The following is a 22013-nucleotide window of genomic DNA, read 5'->3' on the forward strand; positions in this document are numbered from 1 at the left end:
AGCATAAAAAAAAACATATACTAACATTACTATCAGTTATGTTTAATTTTATTTTACTTTATCCAATTTTATTTTATTTTATAACTGAATTGCCATGACAGCACAACACCTAAAACCCTAAAATGTCTTTAAAAATAACCAAAACAACTTTAGAGCTCAAATAATTTAGTAGCACTTTACAATAAGCTTTCCTTAGTTAATGTTAGTTAATTAACTTACAATCAGCAGAATACGTTTTACAGTGTACATTAATCTTTGTTAATGTTAGTTAATATATATATGTATATATATATATATATATATATATATATATATATATATATATATATATATATATATATATATATTAGGGCTGTCAAAAATAGCACGTTAATGTTAATTCGTTGTTTGATGCTAATTATGTCAATTTTTTTTACGCATTTCACGCATGCGCAGTGTGACAAATTATTCAGGTCAGGAAAGTCTTGTCGATCTCTGAATTCTCAAGATAGTAAAAAACAGTGGCGAGTGCCGCGATGAAAACACAGAAGAAGCTTAAGGTTTTACCCCAGTTACTCTCAAATACATTCATGCCAAGCTCGATAAACAGAGACGATTTTGGTAGTTGACACGCTGGAGCTTCTTCCTGTTATAGCGTCCTGTGTTTCACACTGTGCATGCGCAGAACGCATACATGCAATGCAGCAAAAATGTTAACAAATGGAACCTTATAGTAAAGCATTACCAGTAATATGCACGTTTTAACATAATTAATGTAACTTATCTTTGATTTTTGCGTCTTTATTTTTATTTTTTATTTTTTTGAAGAAAACGAGGGACAAGTCAAAATTGTTCCTTTAAATCTCTGGATTATAGAGAAATTCCATTTGAGCTTGAAATCTTCTCCCTCTTAAGTGCTCTCAGGAAGATTTAAATAGCTAGATGTGTACTGTATGTTCAAGAACTTGTCCTATTCATGTTATGCCCATGCATTTGTATAAGAGCTTTCCATCTGAAAGGTTCAACGTGCTTATGAATAATTTTTCCCAGGTTCAACTTTTGTATGTATTATGTACTGTACGTATGAATTGCATGAGGTATTAGCTATTATAGTCAATGTTTAATACTTACGGTGTGTGTATGAGAGATATGTGCTATCAGTGCGATTTGTTTACACAAATGCCTGCTAGCACTTCACAGGCAGATTCGGCAATCATGAATAATGAGTGATTCAGGGAGAGCAACATCCTCTCTCTCTCTCTCTCTCTCTCTCTCTCTCTCTCTCTCTCTCTCTTTCCTCTGTATGCACATAGTGTTGTTTATTGAGAAACAATTGCTTGGTTGATGTAAGTGTAGCCTCTCTGAGTGGCATGTCATTTCTCAGTTTTCTGCATGCATGAGCAGATGAAAATGTTTTCCGAAGCAGGCTGTTTTGCAGTGAAAGACACTCTCCAATGCTGTAGTCTCAGAATATAGTCTCTCTTTAGATTTGAGTTGTGAAATTTTATCCTAAAGACTTGCAGAGGTTTATCTCTAGACGTATGATACTGTACGCTTACTTACATTTATGCATTCAGATGGATTAAATATTAAATTACAAAAATGTTATTGCAATTTTAATGCAGACATGTAGCTAATCCTAATTAATTCCATTGCATTATTCAGTATGAAATTAATTTAACATCTAATTAATTAATTCACGATTTGTAGAGAGTGGTACTGAAAATGACTACTGTAGATCGAAACTGGGGTCAAACTCAAGAGGCCTGGTGCAATTGTTCCTAAAACTCTTATCTACAGGCCTGTTAGCGACTTTTAAATTAACCATCAAGCACCAGTTTAAATGCTTGATCTCTGTATCTGATTTCACTGATTTCAACAGTCAGCAGCTGTTGCACTACATAGATCACAGCTCCAGTCGAACATATTTAAAATTCTACAACTTCATTTTATTACAGTGATTCAACACTTCACTGTGTCTTGTGTATGTATGGAGTTGTACACTTGATATAATTTCTTTGGCATCCCTTATATTGAATTTTTACCCTTATCCATTCAACACAATCATACCCCAGACTCAAGATAACAAATGATCTTCACTTAGACTAAGCCCCTCACTCTGCAGTTGCATCCTATAGCTTCTGAGATCTCAGGCTGCTGGATCCACACTATCATTAAATAAGTCATTTGAAAAAACAGCTGCCACTTGTGTCACTTATATACAAAAATGTAACGAAGTTTGAGATTGAAAATATTTTTAAATGTCTTTGAAAGAAGTCTCTTAATCTCACCAAGACTGCATTTTTTTTAAATAATACAGTGAAAACAGTACTGTGCTTTTTTTTTTAATGCAAACCATTTCTAACATTATAAATGTCTTTATTGGAACTCTTGATTAATTTAATGCATCCTTACTGAATAAAATAATTAAGTTCTTAAAAAATAAATAAATAGATAAATAAATAAAAATCCAGGCTTAACATAAATCTATCATGAAGCTGTCTGAAGTTGTACTCCCAGGTTATACTGTTCTAAAAACTATTTTATTAAAATCTCTTTTGTGTCACTTCATCTTATGTTTGACTGATGAATAAAAGGTTGGAATCTGTAGAAAAATCAGCATTAATATTACTGTTCTATATTTTAAATATATATTCACATATTCATATCATTTTATTTAAAATGTATTTAAATTTATTTATTTACAACGAAACTGTAAATGTCCACTGTCAGCTTCTTTTTTTAATTGTCAGCAAAACAAAAGAGATTGTTGATTGTTGAAAAGAGATGATTGTTGACTTGAGATAGACACAAGCTATTCACCGCCTCCTGTGCATCAGTGATCTGGAGGAGGAAGCAACAGTATATCTTCAAGTTACTGTGTCCATTTCATTGACAACCTTTCATGGGCCCTGAACACCTACGTGCCACTCTGTGAAAAAGTCACAAAAGATCATCCTCTTTCTAAAAATCCTTAAATAAACTGTAAACATCCAAACTGTAGTAGCTGGTGTACCTTAAATGTGCTGGAATGCTGGTGTCCAGTTGTGTGCAGATAAAGTTCAGTCCCTCCAGAAAAAACGTATTATGCGATCGCCTGATTTAATGCATAATCAGCCAAAGGCCGCATATTTATGTGGGGTCGCATTTTTTCAAATACGCCGCTCTTTTGCCGCATAAATTGCAGATTTCAGAAAGCAAAATATGCGGGGCTAGCATGATTTCATAATCCCTGTATTTTCATTGCAAAAAACACACATATATATTAGCAGAAAGTTGAAAAATGTTGCCTTTACTTCACACAAGTAAAGCGCCATTTTCCCCCTATTGCCATGGGAACCTTATGAAGTGACGTAATTACGTGACGTGAACATCAAACCCCGCGGTGAAACCAGGGTGAAACTTGAAGCGCGCAAATCATTCTTATTTGCCAACAAAAAAAAAGCACAAAAGAACGCTCGAAGCAGTTTCCCGATTTGTTACATGACAGCGGAGCCAAATTATATTGCGAGAACCTGCGAAAATTGCGGTTTGAGGAAATAGAGAAAAAAAGGTGATTCCCCCAACACCCCCTTCTCACTAGGCTACTAACACTGTTGTAGTTTCATTCAGAAGTTGATGCAACTTTACAGTTGTAAGATTGCACTTTTTTGTTACAGAACAGTACCAAAAACTTACAGTTGTAATTATATTAGTAGTATGTAAAAAAATTTGCAACTTAAATATTCTGTGATTTAGTATGCTCGCTTATCATAGGAAGTAATAAGAAATTACTCTTTACATTAAGGTAGTAGCCTAGTGAGAAAAAAAGTGTTGGGGGAATCGCCTTTTTTTCTCTTTTTCATCAAACCGCAGTTTTTGCAAGTTCATGCCATTTCATCGCATAAAATTGCAAAAATATCCCGCATATTCCATCGCATTTTTTAAGAAAACGTGCCGCAAAATCAAGGATTTTTGCCCACAACAATCACAAAAAAAATCTGCGTTTTTCTGGAGGGACTGATAAAGAAAGATTCTAAAAGGAAGAAGACCGGCAACATCTGTAATGATCCATGGGATATTCTTTCTCTTACAATCCCAGAAGTCTAAGTAGCATCCAGGCAGAAGCAATCACACTACTAGCTGTCTGTCTCCTAAAGCCTGTCTTAACAAAAATGATTTGCCTGAACTGAACTTTCCATGAAATCACCCAATCTCTGTTCTGTCTAGCCTTGTGCATTTGACTGTAATGAGAAGCATCACAAAATGCTCGACTTCACTCTTTATTTTTTTTCAACATTGTTTCCGATAAAAGTCTCTGTGCATTGCGGTTCTACTACATGTTACTTCAGTCTCAGGTGTGGAGGTTTCATTCATAAATGCATTTGGAGATAGAAGCCTGTCCACCTCTCGCCTCCACGACACTTCTCCCCTCTGTGACTTTTGGCAGATTTATTGAAATATTTCATGGTATATTTCTCACAACCGGACCATCGGAGTTTGAGTTATGGATGACCAGTGAGATGCGCGGTCAAGCCACTGCTCAAATGCAATCACAAAGCAGTCCTCTGAATATGAAACTCTTCAGAAAGCTAATATATAATTCAACTGTATCAATCTCCCCTTGCTCCAGCTCTCTGCGCTCTGAATCCTGCTCAGAAATCTATTAGTCAGGCCTTCAATGCATTTCAAATTTGCTCTGCCTGAATAGAGTTCGAGGATATCCCTTCCAAAAAGTTTGGAAACTTGGAAATACCAGACCCGTTTATTGTCATGTCCACCTTCTGTACGATGAAACCATCGTATATTTTCCCACTTTCTTTATGTTGGTTTTTAAAAAGCCATAGACTCTGTCTTAGCCTCGACTGTGCCAGCATTAAGTTTGTCATAAATCTCCCAGAATGCGAAATAAGCCCTCGTCTCACACAAGGCCGTAAACAGAAAGGAGTGCAAAAGAAAGATAAAAGAAAAAATTAAAAGGCCGTTTTATGGCAACCCTCACCTGATATCAATGTATGAAGGACAAAAAGGAGGAAAACATATTTTGTTGTAATCGTCAGCTAAATGGATTATACACTAGTGCTAGTGCTATAACTTGAAATAAAGTTTCAAGTGTATCATATATGGGTAATAAGTATTTATATTAGCATAATATGATGGCAGTAAGAGCTCCCTTTCCTCTCTCCTTGACTTTCTGACAGTGTTGTGTGGCTGTGCAATAGACACGCTTACCGACAGAGCCTCATTAGCTCTCAGTGTTGGCTGAGCAGTGCTCTGACGCGAGTCCACGGCTCCACATACTGCTGGGAAATCTCTCTCTCCCTCCCCAAGGCATACATAGTCCTTGCAAGATAGTTTGCACATTTTAGACTTGGAGAAAAGTTGCATGGATGACTTCCCTCCGACCTGAATTCAGGTTTTTCCCCGGCCTCCATGTTATGGTGACTTATACTTATTCACCCGAAAATATAATTTACTCGGAGTCATGTTTTCCAAACCTTAAACTTTATTTCTTTAGCGGAGGCCCATAAGGAGATATTTTGAAGAGTGTTTGTAACCGTACTGTTTTGGTCGACATTGACTTCATAAACACTGCTTCATTTTATGTATAAAGAAGTGGCATAAAACCTTTAATAGAACTTTCTATATAGGCGGTCCAAGTCATTTCCCATGTTCTGCCATTTTCATAGGGGTCATCCACAAAGCATTTGATAAGTAAACCATAAACCTCCAATGTCACATTTTACTTCGTCAGGTTACAAAAAAAATAAAAATGCTCTTGCTTATTAGCATGCATATTACTAGAATATTAGCCATTTATTAATACTGATTATGCACATATTAATGCCTTATTCTACTTGACCATATTCTACATCCCTAATCCCACTCAGTACCTAAACTTAACAACTTCCTTACTCACTATTAATAAGCAGCAAATTAGGAATTTATTGAGGGAAAAGTCGTAGTTAATAGTGAATAAGTATTCCGTATTCTAAAGTGTTACCAAAACTTCTTACAGTAAAGTAACACTGAAAATATACATATATTAATATGCAGAAATGACTCTTAATATCCAGAAAATAACCATAAACCTCTTTGCTATTTAAAGGGCAATTGTCAACAGTATGTTTTAATTTAAAATAATTAAATTGCCTTCATGATGTGCATTTTTCATCTTCATCTAAAACAGAACAAACATTTTTATCTCCAAATTCACAATTAATTCTGGTAGTACAGCGGCATCTTTGTGTTACACCGATGTATGATTTAATCCACAGCTTAATGCTCAGGTGTGGAAGACGAGCAGTTGATCTGACGGCAAATAACGCTTACAGTTTGTACCATGCAATCCATGTAAACTCCTTTGAGCTTAACTCTCTTAAGAGTTAAACTTGTCACCTCTTCCTCATGTTCGGGATGCATTACAGGCGAGTGTAGTTCCAGCCAGTCTGTCTGTGTGGTTAACTAAGCATGCCCGGCGGGGAAAGACGAGCGCAGTTAATTTGAGATCATAGTGATAGCACACTTGAATAGCACCGCGGCACTGCAACTAAACATCAAACATGTTATTTAAACCTCACTCAGACAGAAAAGCGCAGCGGCCTGAAAAACCGAGTATCACTTTGGGCTCCTCTCATATATGAAATGTGATTTTAAAAAGCAAACTCTCTGAAGTCTCACAACTTGCAGAGCATGTCATATTTCGGTCCTTTTCGCACCCAATCCTCCGTCTCTAGGGAAATGGCGGCTTAAAACAGCCTCCGAGACACAGGGGGAATATCTCCTGATCTTAATGGGCCAATGTACTGCCAGATTTTATGACCCAAGGCCAATGTGGAGCATAGCATGGTGCTTGTCTTCTCAAGGCATTGTAACAAAGCCTGCTCTTTGAATGACACCCAAATCCCACTGTGACACCCCATCACTACAGCCAATGGTGCAGTAAATTCCCCTGCCAGTTTGACTCAACCTAGAAAGGTATCAGCTATAACACCTGCTGTCTTCCCTGGCCGTTGGATCCGCCGTCTCAGCCGTGTGTGTCTGAGGTCAGGCGTCTGTGTGTATGGAGCATGTGCACTTTGATGGATAGTGCGTGTAACGACATTAACTCACGGTTGTTTGGCAGACGTGTTCGGCTGGGGAGATGTTCGCTGCATCGGGCTGTTCTGGAGCAATCTGTGAAGCCCGCCACTTAATGCATACAGAATACAAATCACCATTAAGCCATGCTAAGTGCTAGTTCAGCAATGCTAACATAATTTAACGCAACAATAATAGCCGCAATCTCCATTTCCCTGGGGGAAATTGATTTAATAAAAACTATTAACTGGTCATTTTCAAAGAGTTGTGTTGGCACAGATTCAGATTGCAAGGTCACTCTTGTAACAGGATATTACCCGTTGGTCTCTTGGAGCAACCTGGTAACGTGCATGAGCATTTATGATACTGCCTGGGATGCTGTGAAAAGCTTATTGGCATTTTTTTTTTTTTTTTTTTTTTTTTTTTACTTTTACTTACTTTATTTTGTACTACCGGCCAAAGAGTTGACAAATGGGCAGAATTTGTGTTTCTTAAGTTTTTTTATGTTTACTTAAGTTTCTTAAGTTTAACAGGCTTTTAAACTAAAGCACAGGTTTCAAACTGTTGCAGACCATTCAGACTCTGAGTCAAACCAGAGACCCCCAGTTAAGATAAAATAAATAAATAAAAAATAATAAGAATGAAAATAGTAATAATTGAGCTATCAAGTTAAGCAATCCAACAACAATTACATTTTTATTGAAAATAAAATAAACATTATTTGAGTATGTTTTCAATAAAATACTTTTTCAGTCTTTCTAATTAAAATTTTCATGTTTACTTGATGATGTGTTACTTGAAGTTTCTTTATATAAAATAATAAAATTAGATTAATTATATAAAATGCATATATTAAAAATGTATGATTGGTTTAAAAATGTTTTATTAAGTCTATTTAGCTTTCAAGGACCCTGGATTTCTTTGAAATGTGTAATGTGTAAAGGCATATTTTCTTTATAATATAGAAAATTTAGTTTTTTTTAAAAAAAGGAAGAAGAATCATTTATAAACTCAACTGTGAAAAGCAAGTTTTACTTAGTTTTGGTTTGACTTTTGCTTTGAATGACAAGGTAGGTACACATTTTTGACTGGTTGCAGAAATTGTCAATATAGATTTCTTCTGCAAAAAGACTTATGAAGCAAAATCATTTATCATCTGCCTATTGTTTTGAGCAAACCACACACAACGTGACCAACTAATATGTCAAGAATATTCTGTCTTCCAAGCATTAGAGAAAAGATAAGAAGATGGGGAGGAGGAATGACAGACCATAGGAAAGAGAGAGAGAGAGAGAGAGAGAGAGAGAGAGAGAGAAAGGGGCAATTGTTGTATTTTGTTGATTGGACCGGCAGCCTAATAAAAACAAAGTCGCTCTGAAGCCTGGTGCTTCTTCCTGTGGAGGGGCTGCTGAGATGTCAGTTAGAGTTACTGAGATGTGACGGCCTTGGGAAGACTCCCGTCAGATGAGATTTAGAAGCTGGGCTAACCAGGGAGATTCCGGGAAGGTTAGTGTAGTGAATTTATTTTGAGAAGGAGCACTGGGAGACACGGAAATAGTGGGCTGATACTTACACTTCTGCTCACATTGATAATACCAATGCATTAAAGTGTTCCTGTGGCTCAAGTGGTAGAGCATTGGGTTATCAGCGCATGGTTGTGGGTTTGATTCCCAGGGAACACATTAGGTAAAAAATGATAGCCTGAATGCACTGTAAGTCGCTTTGGATAAAAGCGTCTGCTAAATGCATTAATTTAATTTAATTTAATTTTAAAGCATAGTGCATTGTATTATACTGTCAATATATTTTAAAATATATTAATTATGATGTTTGAAAGAGATTCAACACATATATTTAGAAACGTATGTTGTTTGGATCCATTTGATTTGCCACATTTCTGATTTCTGCTTGAATTTATGAGTTTGATTATTTGATTTCTTGCATTTGTTTAATTAATCACACATACATTTGGTACGTTGGAGTATAATATTTGTTTTGTATGCATTTACATTTTTGTGTAACAAATAAAAAAACTCTGCAATATGGAGCTCAAATAATAAAGTCAAGTCAACTTTTGTCAAGTTAAGCTGCTTAGTTCTGACCCCGCAAACTATATTGTTTTTGAGATCCTCGCAAATCCTTCTAGTATAAAATAAGGGATTTTCTATAAGGACCATTTCTCATTAAAACAGTTTACAAAAATGATAGGACAGGTAGTTTGTCGCAGTCAGTGTGCAAGGCCTGGGATTTCGTATCAGGAACATGTCACTGAGAAAATGTAAGAAGCTTCCTCGTCCATCTGACTTCCCATTTCCTTCTGTGGTTAAATCTTGCTCAGTACAGGACAGATTTAGTCTGAAAGAAGTAATGAAAGAGCTCATTAGTGATTCTGAGGGTGGTACTTATTTATCAATCATGTTCTGATTTATGGTATAATTCAACATGATAATTAGATGGTGGTTCAATCACTGCTGAATGGATGGCACTATTTTTCTAACGAACATCATTTGTTAATGAGGGCAAAGAATGGGTGTAACTTTATGATAACGGCTTTTCAGACTCCATATAGACTCTTATCATTTTTCTCTGTCATTATCGCACCCAGACAAAAGTCAAATTTCTGGCGCGCGAATCCGAACTTGAATATAATATTGTTATCAGCGCCGGTTTTCGTTTTTTTCCGAGCTGCAAAGGAATGACAAAAAGCTTTAGCACCATTAAACAGTCATTTTTAATTTACTAGCCCCAATGAAATGGAAATCAAGTACAGATGAAGTAACAACGTGGCTGTTATTTGTTTATAAGAGTGTGTTTCTAAGCTCCCCGTCAGCTCTAGAGAAGAACGAAGGACCCTTTCTTCACTTCAGTCGGCTTTTTCTTCTGTAATCCTGTGTTTGAACTGCGCTGTCTTTGATGAGAGGTTTTGCAGATGAGAAACGGGCTTGTTTGGTGTCTTCGTTATGCTATGAGAGTTTATTATCAATTATAAGAGACATTCTTCAACTTGTCTGACTTTACTCCGGCTCTAATGACCTTCCCCAGCATTTTGAGGAGACGTGTCATTAATTAATGGCTTTGGTGCAACAAAATTAGCACTTTAGAGACTCGACAGGAAACTTCATCAAAGTGTGAAATCCACCGGAGAGCAGTCCTGACACCATTTCCCTGCCGGCACGGGAAGATCTGTGTCTTAATCAAAGGACATCTGTGTTTTCTCTCATTTTCCCGAGATCTTCGGTCAAACCTTTTGTGTGTTGGCATGATCATGTGTGTACAAGAGGCTTTTTGAAGATCAGAACTGCTTCATGAATATTACAAGATAAACTGTGTCAATAAATGAAACAGATGTCTCCCTTGAGCAATCATAGATGTGTGTCTGTCGGCCGCTCTGTCAATATGGCATCGCTTGTGAGCGAAAACATGTCATGTCTAATGTTGTCATTCTGGATGTGCCAAAGCCCACATTCATTCGATTTTGATCAATAAGCATCATCACAGATTCAAGCTTGTTTTCTGGTATTGATTTGTTGAGCTGGGCTGCAGCAGTCAAGTTTAGGTTAAGATGCGACCTCGTGAACTTCTGTCTTGTTGTTTGGAAAGAAGTTTGATGAAGATGTTGATCAGTTTGGAATGATCTATAATATATATATATATATATATATATATATATATATAAATAATTATATTATATTATATTATATTATATTAATGTAGGTTAGTTTTATAAATGTATGACACTAGCCATGTTGGAGTCTAGAAAACAAAGAAAAAAAAAAACTAAATGAATATATTTTAAATAAATAAAAGTACAGAACATCTAGGACAGTACTATAATTAGTAGGGAGAAATGTGAATTATGTAATGTAGAAGAAATAAAATCATATATTCAATCATAAATTCATAAATACATGTGACTTGTAAGAAAGATTGGAAGGATTTAAATAATACTTTGTAATAATACTTTTTAAATGCTTTATTTACATTTTGATTTAATTAGTTGTTTTTTACATTGTATACATTTTGTCTTTATACATGAAAACATTTAGCTGCCTTTAAATTTCTAGAATGCGGGTCCCTTGATGATTTTATTTGGGGGTACGTCTCATCTAAAAGATTGAAAAGCCTTGTCTAAGTCCGAGATGGATAAATTTATCTCCCTTTCTGCTTTACAGAATGGGGACAGAATTTTTATTTGGCATTTCCAGAACTGACAGAAGTTACTGGCATTTTTCTGAAGTGTCTTAGTTCTGTTCAGCAGTCGGATTCAGGCTGCGGGATCGGGCTTAGGGCCCAAGAATAAGCTGCATAAGCTTCCAGATATTTGTGGAGTGAGCAACGGTCATCTGACCATGTGTACAATTCAGATTCTGTTCAATATCTATGTGTTTGCCCTGCAAAGCCTTCATTCCACTGAATACTTGTTATGCATTAGATTCAGTAGAGAGAGCATCTATGCCTCAACTCATGTAGAGACAAATATCAGAGACAGTACGGTTTGAATTCTGAAGAGAGTTAGTGCGCAGGAGTGTGTGTGTTTTTGGTGGCTTTGAATGTGTGTGCATGTGGGTTTGTTCCAGGGGGGATTTTTGAGCAGTGTTTGCTCAGAGTCTCCTCTCTTCAATTTGAATGCAATAAATGACTTAAATCTGTGTTTCAAGCTGATTCAAACCAGTAACAAATCTTTTAAAGTACTGATTCAAGTCATTGAGTCTAAAATGGAATATAAAATGGAATAAGGTAGTAAATTACATTTTAAAATATATTCAAATAAACTTTTCTTTTTGATCTATTTCTCATTTGTAATTTTTTAATAATATTTCACAATATTATCATTGGCGATCAGTAGATATTTTGGTCACACTTTATTTTAGGGTCCAATTCTCACTATTAACTAACCATTAACTATGACTTTTGCCTCAATAACTCCTTATTTGCTGCTTATTAATAGTTTATAAGGTAGTTGTTAAGTTTAGGGTATTGGGTATGATTATGGATGTCATGCATTATATGTACTTTATAAGCACTAATAAACAGCCAATATGTTAATAATAGACATGCTAATAAGCAACTAGTTATTAGTGTGAATTGGACCCTATACTAAAGTGTTACCGATATTTTTTTTATAGAATTGGAATATGGAATTGGGTAGACTACACCGGTCATATTGTATGTTTTTGAGTCACTAAAAAGTGTTCATAAAATGGAATAAAGCACAGGAATAACATTTGAAGAGTGCAGATGCAAAAGCCTCTAAGCGCTATCTGAAATGTTCTTCTAAAATTAGCATTTTTATCAGGCTCCTATGTTTAAGTTCAGTAAAAAAAAAAAAAGGAATGACAAAGTATACAGTAGGTCATTTTCTATGCCATTAAAGTGAACATAAATATAAAAGCCTGATAAAAAAAAAAAATGCTCCTTTTGGATGAAAATTTTAGACGCCACTTAGAGGCTTTTGCATCTGAACTTTCATTTCAAAATATTTAACTATTTTCTATAGTTTTTATAGTTATATTGAAATAGTTTAAGTACTATTCCACAATCTAATTATGTTGAGCAGCAGAGATATTAACCTATTTTTTTTTTTTTAACCCAGCATTAGTCACATCTGAATCCAAATTAATTTGAAATAATTAACTTCTTTTTGCATCATACATCACACACCACTGGTGGTCACATTATTTGAAATGCACTTAATTTGGGAAAGAGGACAGGAAGCGTTTAACAACAGCCTGTACCACAAGTTCTTTTTTTTTCATTCCAGAGTTGGCCTGCCTCTCTTCCTGTAATGAACCTCATTATGTTCAATTACCTCAGAGACGCTTCTGTCCAGAGGGAGCTGCACTCAGACCTCTGGGGAGACGCGTCTGAAAACACATGGTTTTATTACAGCCACGAGAGGCCTCAGTGAGGTGTGTAAGTGGCTTTGTGGGATGTTTGTTTGGATACCCAGAGTGTGCCAGCATGGTTCCACTTTACACTTCCTTTAATGTTCCTTTAACATAGTAACTGGAGTGTATACGGCTCGGTGTGGCTGAAAGCTTTAACCTGCTGTGATCACATAATGAAATTCATCTCCATAAAGCTTTTATAAGGGCATGACTGTATTTGTTGATCTTTGTAAATGCAAACAGTTATTCTACTCATTTTATTTATTATTATTAATGTAGTCTTTTCTGTAACACAGTTCGTTTTTCATACACATAAAGTCAAACACAATATATATATATATATATATATATATATATATATATATATATATATATATATATATATATATAGATAGATAGATAGATAGATAGATAGATATATAGATATATATAGATATATATATATATATATATATATATATATATATATATATATATATATATATAACTGAATCCTTAGCCATCTTCAAGAATCGGCTTAAAACACATCTCTTCCATCTTTATTTGACCCTCTAACTTTAACACTCACTATTCTAATTCTATTCTTTAAAAAATCTAACTACCTTTCTAATCTTTTTGTATTCTATTTTCTTTTCATTTATTATGCAATTGTATATGTATGTGTGTTTGTATGTGTAAAGACCTCTAACTAGCTTGCTCTATTCTTTTATTTTTTTTATTCTATCTGTTTTCTTTTTATTTAATATATTAGTTAAAATCCCATGCTATGTGTACTGTGTTAACCTAACTGAGACTTGTTATAGCACTTATATATCATTGCTCTTTTTGTTGTTTTTGATTGCTTCCACTGTCTTCATCTGTAAGTCGCTTTGGATAAAAGGATCTGCTAAATGAATAAATGTAATGTAAATGTAAATATATATATATATATATAGCCTACTATCTACTATAAATGGCTGTCTGATCTATTCTCTAACACTGCTGTATTCAATTTAAAGTTTTCAGGTTGTATGACAAGGCTAACGGCTAAGGCACTTAGCAACTTTTTTATTACGAGAGCTCTGAAAGGTCACCCTGATGACTGTCCATGAGAATGTATTATTTTCTATTCTCCTGGGGGAAAAGAACCATAAAGCTCATCCACGAATATTCTGGCAGGTTGTTACAGAGCGTCAATGAGGCTCAAAATGTCTGAGTGAGTTTTATGGAAAGCAGAAGGTTAGAACTAGTGACCTTGTCTTCGCTGATTAAACTGTGCCGCCACATGGCGGATATCTTGTGATCTGCCAGACTTTTTCAGAGTATTGTAATTATCATTAAACACAGCATGTTAAAGATGCCTCGGGAATTACTGCCAGTCTTTGACGTTAGCATTTGACCTTTGCATTAGCACTTTGACCTTTCCATTAGGACTGTATGATGATGGACACTAAAAGGTGTAATAACTAAAACTGTATCTTTGGGCCTCTTTTGCACAGAGGTTACAATCATAATAGGTCTGAACTTTACTTTTATTCATACTCGACTGGGTAAAGAACCTGCAAATGTCATAAATTCAGAGTTTGTAAATGAGTAGGTGAGCTCACGCATGTTTCAGATCGATGATTGCTCATTCTGTACACTAAATGATCACTGAAATGATGCTAGCTTTGAATCCTGATTGATCCATATTCCATTTGCCCTCTGACTGAAAGCCATCATAAAATATTTTTTTCCCTGTAGCAAAGAATCGATCTTCATACTCCGAAAAATATGAGAATATAATCATGGACTGACATGCTCCCTTTTGTAAATTAATTTTTAGGTTACAATTGCAAATTCTTGGTGTTTCAATGCTTTCATGTCTGTTGGTAAGAATTCAATCCATGCATTAAAACTTCAAGTGGTTTGAGAAAGTCTCAGAGGATCTGCCGCTCTTGAGTATGGCACATGCTAATGAAGGTGTCATAATTAATGGTGCTCTCTTGATTGTTTGTTCCGGCAGCGCTGAGAGATAACCGGATTGAGCTGGTCCGAGCCACGTCGCAGGAGTTGACCATCAGCATCAGTGAGGTCACGCTGGCAGACGAGGGGATGTACACCTGCTCCCTGTTCACCATGCCTGTCAAAACAGCCAAGGCTTTCCTCACCGTCCTGGGTAAGACATCATTGAACACATGATGTATGTGCCGTTACATCCTAAATCAGTCAGCTAAGCATTTCAAGTTATTTAGCCTTGACTTGTTATTTTACAAAATTTCACAAGACAGTATTGTTCACAATTACTGAATTTCTTTTAGTCTATCATACCTTGATTTTAAAGGCCATTTTTGCACTTATAGGCCTGCATTTGTATCTAAAACTTTTTGTTCAGTGCCTTTAGAATATAAAGTAAGATATGTATTTAAAGCAACAAAAAAAATAAAATAATATATATATATATATATATATATATATATATATATATATATATATATATATATATATATATATATATATATATATAATACAGTATATACACACACACAAACATAAATCAGTAAGATTTTTTAAAGAATTTAATTTTATTCAGCAAGGATGCAAATTGAACAAACATGACAGTAAATATATTAATATTTTTAATTTTACAACATTTATATATTTCAAAATATATTTATCTTTATATTTTCTGTGTGTGTGCACATGGATGGGTTAAATGCAGAGCACAAATTTCAGGTATGGGTCACCATACTTGGCCACACATAATTTCACCAATCACTAATAATATAACATTGCTTATATTATGAAATGCTTCTTGAACATCAAATCATCATAGTAGAATAATTTTTGAATTATTATTTGACACTGAAGACTGGAGTAATGATGCTGAAAATTCAGCTTTGCCATCACATGAATAAATTACTTTATATGAAAGTAGAAAATAGTTATTTTAATTGTGATAATACTTCATAAATATTACTGTTTTTATTGTATTTCTTTTGAAGGCAGATAAACTGAACCATTAACAACTCTAAAGAAAATGACAAAAATGGTTGTTTCCAGAAAGTAGATAGATAATTAGAATTTTACCTCAGTGGGGGCGTTGTAAATCTAACTTTGGCCTGGATCAGGATTTAATTAAATGGATTCACCCGGTCGCCTTGAACAAAGACGCAGATGATCACAGAACAGTGTTGAGAAGTGACACAGACAGAAGTTTAATTAGTTTCTTCTATCAACTTTTACCAGTTTTGTCAATCAAAATTCAAACAGACTTTCTATCAAGTCCCAAAAATACCAGAGTTAATGTCAGCTGTGACAGCCAACAAACATTGCTTAATGCCATATTTCTGCATTAATTAGGAGCCCAATTAGCTAGTCTCGTTTTAATTAGCCGGCATACACCATTAAAATCATTACAGTTGTACACTCTGTCAACAAGCCTGCATTGTATTAATGTTTTGCTCATTGTGAATACATGAATGGTTACAATTCATTTCCATGTTGTAATTATTATCTAGGACAAATATGCAGTACACAATGTTTATTTGTTCATTAAAAAATTTCTTGATATAGATATTATGCATGTTTTCACATATATAATGGATAATGTACAACACAAGTCCAAGTCATAAGTACAATTTTTTTCCGAATCAACATCCTTTGCTGAATCTTGATCTAGTAACATGCCGATCAAGCTCTAAATTGCAGATGCAGCAAGAGAAGCACAGCCAGTGTACCTTACTGGGACTGGACAGCCTTGTTCAATCTGAATCGACTCTTAAACCATTGAAAGTGTGCTGGACTAGACTAAAGGTTGATTAGAACACAGTTCTCCATCATTTGATGTATTACAGCTGCCGCAATTAATTGGAAATGTGCACCAACATTGAAATACAACACACCAAAGTGGTGCGAGTGAATTTGACCCTAAGTGGTTTTGAATATTATACTTAATTATACAATATTAAGAAACAGCACGTCATCCAGTGGAGGTTACAGGCCGAGCTGCAGTAGATTGTCTGGTGTATTTACTTTTTAAAGCATGGTACATTGTGGTGGTTTTTGCTTTGATTTACTTCTTAGGAATGTGATTAAGGCGTCTTAGTCAGGGGAGCAATAAGACCTGTGAACTGAATGCCAAATGTCTGATCTCATCTTCAATCAAAGCAAACCCAATATCTAATTTTCCTGACTAATGTTTCCTATTGATTGTTCTTTGTCTCAGCCCGCTACCTCAGAGAGGAAGCTCCTGACATAGTAATGCATTTGTGGACCACAGAATTCCCTGTGTAAATGAAATATTTCATAAGGTTGAAATGCTGATTGCTTCTGAATGTGGAAACATTTGCTTTGAGTCAAGTCATATGAATCTTTTGGTGTATTAACTTGTGCATTCATGTGTACATAAACCATCAATTAAATACTGGAGAGAATGTAACACCAAGTGCTGTGAAAGAGCCTTATAACAGATTGACAGCTCAGTTCAAAAATGGATTGCTGTGGATTGTGGGCCAATTCAGACTAATTTTGAACTCACTAAAGTAAGCTTTTTTTTCCCTTTCTCTCAATTTTTGTCCTCAATATGTAGGTGTGCCTAAGAAACCAGAGATCAATGGACTCACCAAGCCTGTGTTGGAGGGAGATCAAATCACACTGACCTGTGTGACCTCTGGTAGCAAACCTGCGGCTGATGTCCGATGGTTCAAGAATGAGAAGGAGATCAAAGGTGAGGAAAGTTGATGGAAAACGAACTCACAATAATAATTAGAAGACAAATCACAAAAAAAGTTGACAGCATGGGAAGAATTCTCCTAGTAGAAATTTGCTCTGCCATGCATTCAATGTGGATGGCATTGAGTGCCTTTGTCGTCCGTTTGCTGCATTTCTAAAAATACAGCGGTTCTAATTAGCAATGAGGTGACATTTACCTCACTGACGGATTATTGTGTCTCCGGTGGATGGAACCTTGTGGACAGGCCTTTACAGTGAAACCCCAGAGGATGAAGCAATGCTCAATGCTTTTTATGTCTTTGCAATGACTTTGTTTTGGAGGGAATAGCTTGTTTATTTGTGCATCGCTGCATTTACAGCTATAAACTGTATTTAACTGTCACAGTATTCAGCTGGTGTGGCTTAGATGGACACCAGAGGTCCCTGGGCCCTATTTTAATGATCTAAACGTACAGTGTAAAACGCACTGCGCAGGTGCACTCAGGGCGTGTCCAAATCCACTTTTGTTATTTTAACAACGGAAAAACATGCCCAGCCGCATGGTCTAAACGGGTTGTCTCTATTCTCTTAATGAGTAATGGGTGTTTTTTGGGTGTAACGTGCAATATACCAATTAGAGTCTCATCTTCCATCCCCTTTAAGAGCCAGTTGGGCTCGTGCCACGACGAATTTGTTATTTACATGGCGTAATTTGGCAAGCGCAAAGATAAACGCGTCTCCGAGATGAAGTGGAGCAGCTCATGTGCGAGCAAATAGATAGCCTAATTCTGATACATGCGACGACTATCCATTATGACTTGTAGGCATATATATATATATATATATATATATATATATATATATATATATATTTAATTATCCTACAAAAAATTATTGTGCATTGCAATCCTTTAATATATTTGGCATGTTTGTGTGCCGCTGTTCGTCCCTGTGTTTAATAAGCAGCATGTACGCCTATACTAACACGCTCTTTAAATAACTAAGAAAAAAACATTGCACCAGACTTTAAACCAGGTTTGAGTTGGTGTATGGCGCAGTTTATTTTCAGCTCCTTAAAATAGCATTGCACCAGCAATCTGCCTGAACACACCTCTTTTTTAGACCAGCACGCCCATGGGTGTATTTGCTAATTAAATGACGTGGCGCTGGACGAGAAAATGTGTACAGAACCGGACTGAAACTAGCAAACACACTTGCGCTGCGCCTTGCGTTGCATTGCACCGGGTGTATTTTGTTTGAGCACATGACTTGTTGTGTTTGTTAATGCCATGTGATCTCCTGTCTATAGTCTGTCCCCACTTATCTTGTTACCTAATTATTGTTTCGGTTGCTCCACCTGTGTCTCCCTTGTTTCCCTATTTATTCTCCTTGTGTCTGCAGTCCTGTGCTGGTTCGTTGTTTAATGTTATTTGTCATGCGTGAGATATGTGCTTTTTACACGTGTGCTTCCTGTGAGGCATTGCTCTTCCTGTTCCTGCCTTGCCCTGCTGTGTTGTGCCTTGTTTTTCACCCTGGGGGTAGTTTGTGTTTGCTTTTGTTTTTACTATTAATAAAAGCCCATCGTCCTGCAATTGAGTCCTCGCTTCATCTCTCATTGGAATCATGATATTTAACCACATATTTAATGTACATTAATAATAACTCAGGGCAGGAACAACTCTAAAAGGCGCTCACACAGAATATGTTTTTGTATTATTCTGCCCTGCTTTTCTATGCATTGTTTTCCCCCCTAGTGTATTTCTTTTTCTATTTACTCACCTTATTAAAAATTGTACTGGTTGCACTTTTCTGTGCGATTACAGTAAAATAAATGCAGAGCAGAGCTTCAGAAAGGATGTAAAATCCATATAATAATATTCTAGATCATATTATAGATTTGTGTGATGGACAGATTGAAATTTGAGGTAAATATTCGCAGATAATTTTTCCCTCCAGTGAGCTGTTAACTTCTGAGTCCAAATCAAGAGCAATTTTGTGATCGAGATCAACCAATTAATCTGACTCACAGGAATCATGAATCGTTCATGAATCAGAAATCGTTACTTCTCTCAAGAAAAGCCTTGGAATATAGTACACATACTTTATGGTTGTTTTTCAATTATTTTAGAGCTTAAAAGTCCAGGTTCTCGTTCACTTGAAAAGTGACCAGAATATTCATTTAAAAAGTCACCTTTTGTGCTTCAAAGAAGAAAATAAAGTCTTGCGGATTTGGAACAAAATGAAGAAATGTTTATTTTTGGGGGCTGAATTATTCCTTTCATCTACAACCATGAAAGAAAGAAAAGCCTGAGCGGGAAAGTTTAGCTTCTTATCCTTGGTTAGTCAAGGGTTCTTATAATTTTGACTTCGAACTGGGATCCTGTTTAGGCTCCTTATCAGCTATTACATCTGCGTTCAGTCCCTCTGGTCATTTGATAAACAGACAGAATTTGTGAGCAGGGGAGGATTTTCAGAGCTTATGTCATTTCATTAAGGGATTAGTGATGTTTCAGATGAGAACGGCAGAAAAGTAAGCTGCTTTGTTTAAGATTCCTTTAAGAAACTGATATCTCCTTACACGTGACTCAGGCACGCTGTAGTCACAGATAAAAGACAACAATCTTGGTGTTTAGGTTATGTTGAATGTATTGTAGTTAACAATAATTATTTAAGGCAACAAAACAACAGATTTGTATACAAGAAGACATGCATTTAATCTTGATAGATGTGAAATTTTGAACTTCATTAGTGTTGCTTTCTTCACATTACTTGTCAAAATTCTGTTGTTTTCTTTTAATTGACTATGCATGTATTTGATTAATTCAGCTACATTTTTTCTCCAACCGTGAGGTCAGAGATGAATACGATCATTAACATTTTCGCTCCCTCTCTGACTCCGAGACCCCTTGTTTTGTAATGCAGGTGCAAATTATTATACGCAAGTCTGTGACTCAGACACATTTCATTCCTCAAAAGTACAAGAATGGCATTACCTCGAGCAGGTGGTTTGAATGAGAAACTATTATATATTTAACTATTATATATATTTAGATATCACATGTAGCTTGTAGTGTGAACTCAGAAAAGGATTTGCTAAGGTCTTTCTGTCTCCCATCAGAACAGTCTCATGAAGCTTGATGTTTAAGGGCTCTCAGCTGATTGCAGTGTCAGTGTCAGTCTTAGATATTTTCATCATGAATGTGTCTTGTGATGGATGGATCCAATAAAACAAGAGCACATTTCAAGGATGCATGAAAAGGAGTGAACCCCAGATTGATGCAACATATATATAAACTCAATGAATGTTTAACATATAATAAACTGTCAAATAATTTTTTTTGAGTCACTTTAGCTCTGTTTATCTTGTCGGGTTGTCTTAGTTTCTTTGTGTTGGTTTTATAGCAGAGAGGTGTAAGTAAATGAAAGGATATTGCTTTTTCGGCTCTGCTCACTCTGATTGGCTGACCTGTTGTTTTCCTGTAGAGCTTCTCTCTGTCTGCTTTTGGGTTTGCTGCCTTCCTGTCGCTGCGTTTGTGAGTCACAGCAGCTGTTGTCATCTCTGTTTTCAGCACTTCCCCATCGCTGTGTGAGGCTGAACTGCGATAAACGCATTTATTTTGGAAGCCTGGACTGGGAATAGCAGTTGCATTATTGTGGGATCTCTGGGACTGTAGTAATGCCCAGCACGGTATTAAATTTGTGCCGGTCTCCAGGATGCAATACATCTCACACTTTCTCCCCTGCAAGTATGCAGAGCCCAAGACGCTCTGTGTTTGTGAATGTATGTGTGTGTGAAATTGACAGCTGTAATGGAATCCAATATCAACACCTCTCACATTCTCACATGCCCCTCTTTCTCTCTCTCTCTCACTCTCTCACTCACTCTCTTTCTATCTCAGACTCCTTATTTTCATCATTGGAGTAAAATTGTGCATCTGTTTATTGCATGTTAAACTAACCTGTAAATATTACATAGGCCACATCTTGGCAGCTACCTCTTCCGCAGCCCATGTAGTGTGTGCACATACAATGGGTCCAGAATTTTAAGTAAAAGTCCTTCTGTTTAGCATTTTTCTAAGCTAAATTCTGAATTGTACATTATAAGCAAAACAAAAAAAAGCCAAATTTCAATAAAAAGGACATTTTAGAATGGCTTAGTATTTGGTTTTGTCTTTCTGTTACTTTAATGAATGCATAAATACTAAATATATCTTGATATATATATATATATATATATATATATATATATATATATATATATATATATATATATATATATATATATATATATATATATATATTCTACCATTCTTTATTTTTTAAGAAATCAACTTCTATTTAGCAGGGATGCATAACATTGATAAATGACATATAAATGCTGTTCTTTTTAACTTTCTTTTCAAAGAATCCTGAAAA

General features: G+C 35.6%; 1 protein-coding gene across 4 annotated transcripts in view; it reads left to right on the top strand.

The window, feature by feature from the left end:
• The window catches only part of LOC128021219 (cell adhesion molecule 2-like), a 392008-nt gene that overhangs the window by 342855 nt on the left and 27140 nt on the right, over nt 1-22013 (top strand). For 3 of the 4 annotated variants that reach the window (XM_052608263.1, XM_052608261.1, XM_052608262.1), the window contains 2 exons: nt 14911-15063; nt 17476-17613. In XM_052608263.1, the coding sequence (XP_052464223.1) occupies nt 14911-15063; nt 17476-17613 (291 nt within the window). Of the gene's footprint in view, nt 1-8409; nt 8545-14910; nt 15064-17475; nt 17614-22013 lie in introns of those variants that run through there. The other variant, XM_052608264.1, reaches the window with a different exon arrangement.

Source organism: Carassius gibelio, chromosome A10, assembly GCF_023724105.1.
Source record: "Carassius gibelio isolate Cgi1373 ecotype wild population from Czech Republic chromosome A10, carGib1.2-hapl.c, whole genome shotgun sequence".
Taxonomy (NCBI): domain Eukaryota; kingdom Metazoa; phylum Chordata; class Actinopteri; order Cypriniformes; family Cyprinidae; genus Carassius; species Carassius gibelio.